The 3162-nt window shown below is 59.4% G+C and overlaps 1 protein-coding gene across 1 annotated transcript in view; it reads right to left on the reverse strand.

Annotated features, from left to right (window-relative positions):
* Window positions 1-736: 736 nt before the first annotated feature.
* The window catches only part of LOC114068776 (wiskott-Aldrich syndrome protein family member 3-like), an 18093-nt gene continuing 15667 nt past the window's right edge, over window positions 737-3162 (reverse strand). The window contains exons 8-9 of the mRNA XM_027905144.1: window positions 2638-3020; window positions 737-1802 (exon numbers count right to left, since the gene is read on the reverse strand). Coding sequence (XP_027760945.1) covers window positions 1645-1802; window positions 2638-3020 — 541 coding nt within the window. The 3' untranslated portion in view covers window positions 737-1644. The remainder of the gene's footprint in view (window positions 1803-2637; window positions 3021-3162) is intronic.

Consider the following 3162-nt stretch of genomic DNA (forward strand, 5'->3'; position numbering starts at 1 on the left):
GTCCCTGCCCATGGCACGGGATTGGGATGAGATGAGATGTAAGGTCCCTTCCAACCCAAACCACTCCAGGATTCTATGAACTTAAGGAGGAGCCTTTGGGTCCCAGCCATATCCTCCCATCTCCTTTACAGCTCTGGTTGCTTCTGGAGAGTCAAAATCCTCCTGCTGTAGCCATCACCTACATGGCTGCTGGGAGAGGCAGAGAGGCAGGCACAGAGCCCAGGCTTTCCCCAGAGGAGCTGCAACATGGGGCCTCAGTTTTCCCCCATTCAGGGCCTCGTGGTGTAAGGGAACACAAGAGAGGGCCTGGAGACCATTCTGGCAAGTCCACGGCTGGTCCTGGTCCATTTTCCACTGGTGGGGGAATGTCTCCCAGCTCTCTGCAGGTTTTTACACCTGACTGTGATATTTTCAGCATTTCCCACCCCTTCTCTCTGCCTTCCTGTGCCTCCTCCCTCTGTGAAGGGAGGAGGAAAGTCTTGGATGAATCACTCCCTATTTTGATGTGAGAACAGGTATTTTCAGTGCTGTGGCAGGGGCCTGGCTCTCCAGCTCCCCCATCAGCACCTGTGGGATAGGGAATGGGGCAGGATCAGGGAGGGGGAACCAGTGCCTGGTTCTGAGTTGGTCTTAGTTGTACAGGCACAGCACGTGGGGCTGCAAAGGGCAAGTTAAGAGTTTATCTAAAAGCAGCAGATTGTCTAATTAACTTCTTTTTCCTTTTCAAAGAACACTGAAATGGTGTCACATTAAGGCCAAGGAGAGCTGGGTCCGGGGAAGCTCCCTGGACACCTTAATCCTTCACTGGCAAAGACAAGGCTGTGTGTCCCTGCCAGCCACACAAGCCTTGCCTTCACCCTTTTCTCCTAGAAAACCAGTTCTAAGGACAGAAACGGGCTCAGGTCACCAGCACCTTGGTCTTCTCATGCAACCTGGTCTAGTGGGAGGGGTCCCAGATCATTGCAAGGGATTGGACTCAGTGGGCTTTAAAGGTCTCTTCCAAACCCAACCATTCTGTGGTTCTCCAGGTGACAGAATGATGGGGACCATCCCTACAGAGCTGCTGCCAAACACGGTGCATCAGTCTCAGGGGAAGGAGGTTCCTGCTCGTGGGCAGCCTTTGGAGCTGCCTGACCCCAAAAACTCCGACACCAGAGGGTCCCCAAGCCCATGTAGGGCCATTCCCTGAGCTCCCATGGTGGCACCAGCTGTGCAAACAGGCTTCTTCTGCAGGAGCTTCTGGTTCCCACAATTACAGTCTAGCTGGAATAGCACTGCCGCCCCTGGGGCTCCCCGCTCTCCCAAAGCACGCTCAGGGCCAGCCTCTGGTCCTGCTCCAGCTGTAAACCACGAGCAATCCTATTAACCTGCCTCCAGGGAATTTGGGAAGTCATTAAACGCGAAGGTGCTGCTAATGTCTGGTCTCACTGCCTCCGAGGTGTATCCTACCAGTGCTGCTGCTGCTGCTGCTGCCCGCAGGGTTTTGGACAAAGTGTAAAAGCAAAGCTCCTGGACGAGCGGGGCCGCCCGCGCTCGCCGGCATCGACGGTGGGGGAGGCGCCTACACACACCTGGGGCAGAGCTGGGGGTTCCTCCAGCCCAGCCCAGCCCGGCCCAGCCCAGCCCAGCCCGACCCCGGGCCCCTCAGTCTGACCACTCGTTCTCGTCCAGCTCCGAGTCGTCATCGGACTCGCTGTACTCCACCGCGATCCGCCGCGACAGGATCGTCGCCACGTCATTGCCCACGGGCTCTTTCTTGGCCTCTTGTTCCCACTGCTCCTGGACTTTCCGGAGTTGGATCCCTGCAGTAGGAAAGGGGGGAGGGTTTTAGTAGGGCACAGCCCATGTGCAGCATCCCCCCGTTATGAAGTGTTGGCTGGAATGAGAGGGCTGCAGCCCTGTGCAGGAGGGTGTGGGTGATTACAAAGGTATGTGAGATTGTAGGATTGGTAGGACAAGGGGGAATGGCTTTAAACTGAAGGAGAGTAGGTTTAGATGGGATATTGGGAAGAAATCCTTCCCTGTGAGGGTGGGCAGGCCCTGGCACAGGCTGCCCAGAGAAGCTGTGGCTGCCCCATGTCTGGAAGTGCCCCAGGCCAGGTTGGACAGGGTTTGGAGCAACCTGGGCTAGTGGAAGGTGTCCCTGCCTGTGGCAGGAATGAAATGATCTTTAAGGTCCCTTCCAACCCAAACCATTCTGTGATTCTGTGAATAATGCAATGTGTGTGGTTATAAAGCTCTATCACAGAATAAAGCTCCTTCTCTGCTTCCATTCACCCTGAAGATGCTGAACCTTCTGGAGTATTTACCACTCGACCTGAAGATTTGCAGGAAGGGGAAATGGGATAGACCTCTGCATCCTGAAAAGAATCCAGTGATCTGTGGGGCTTCATTCCACCTCTGGCGATGACTCCCCAGCCTCCCTCCAACGCCCTGCACTGCACTTCGTTCCCCCCTCAGGTCCCACCTCGGTGTCACCACCTTCACCGCCCACCATTCCACCCGGGGGCTCATCCTGCCCTCAGCGAAGCTGACGCTTCCCCAGCTCTATGCCAAGAGCCGTTTTGCCCTCGCGGTGACAGTGCCAGGGACCTGCCCCTGCCCTCCCACCGCCCCCACCTTCCCCTGCCCCCTCACCCCTGCGGATGGCTGCCAGCAGGTCGCTCCGGGCGTCGCTCATGGGCATCAGTGGGATCTGCGGCTTGCGGGGCTCCACAGCAGGGGCGGGCGGTGAGGCCGAGTGCGCCGGCGAGGCCGAGACCGCCGGGGGGCCCGGGGGCGGCGGGGGGGGAGCCACGGGGGGGCCCATGGGGCCAGCCTGAGGTGGGGACGCGGAGTAGGGGCCGGGGGGCGCGGGGGGCGGAGAGGGGGCGTAGGAGGGGGGCCCGGCCGAGCCGGGGGCCAGCACTGGGGGGGCCGAGATGGGGCTGTCGAAGGCCGTCTGTGCCGAGGGGATGACGGGCGGTGGGGGTGGCGGGGCCGGCGGCACGAAGTACTCGGCCATGGGCACCGGCTGAGGGCTGCAACAGAGGGCAGTGTCAGTGGTGTGGGAGGGGTGGCACCCAGCCAGCCTTCACCCATCCCAACACCCATCACCCATCATCCTTCACCCATCCCAGCACCCATCACCCATCATCCTTCACCCATCCCATCACCCATCAT

The sequence above is a fragment of the Empidonax traillii genome, unplaced genomic scaffold, assembly GCF_003031625.1.
Source record: "Empidonax traillii isolate 1590-97213 ecotype Southwest subspecies unplaced genomic scaffold, ASM303162v1 scaffold1125:size176652, whole genome shotgun sequence".
In the NCBI taxonomy this organism is placed as follows: domain Eukaryota; kingdom Metazoa; phylum Chordata; class Aves; order Passeriformes; family Tyrannidae; genus Empidonax; species Empidonax traillii.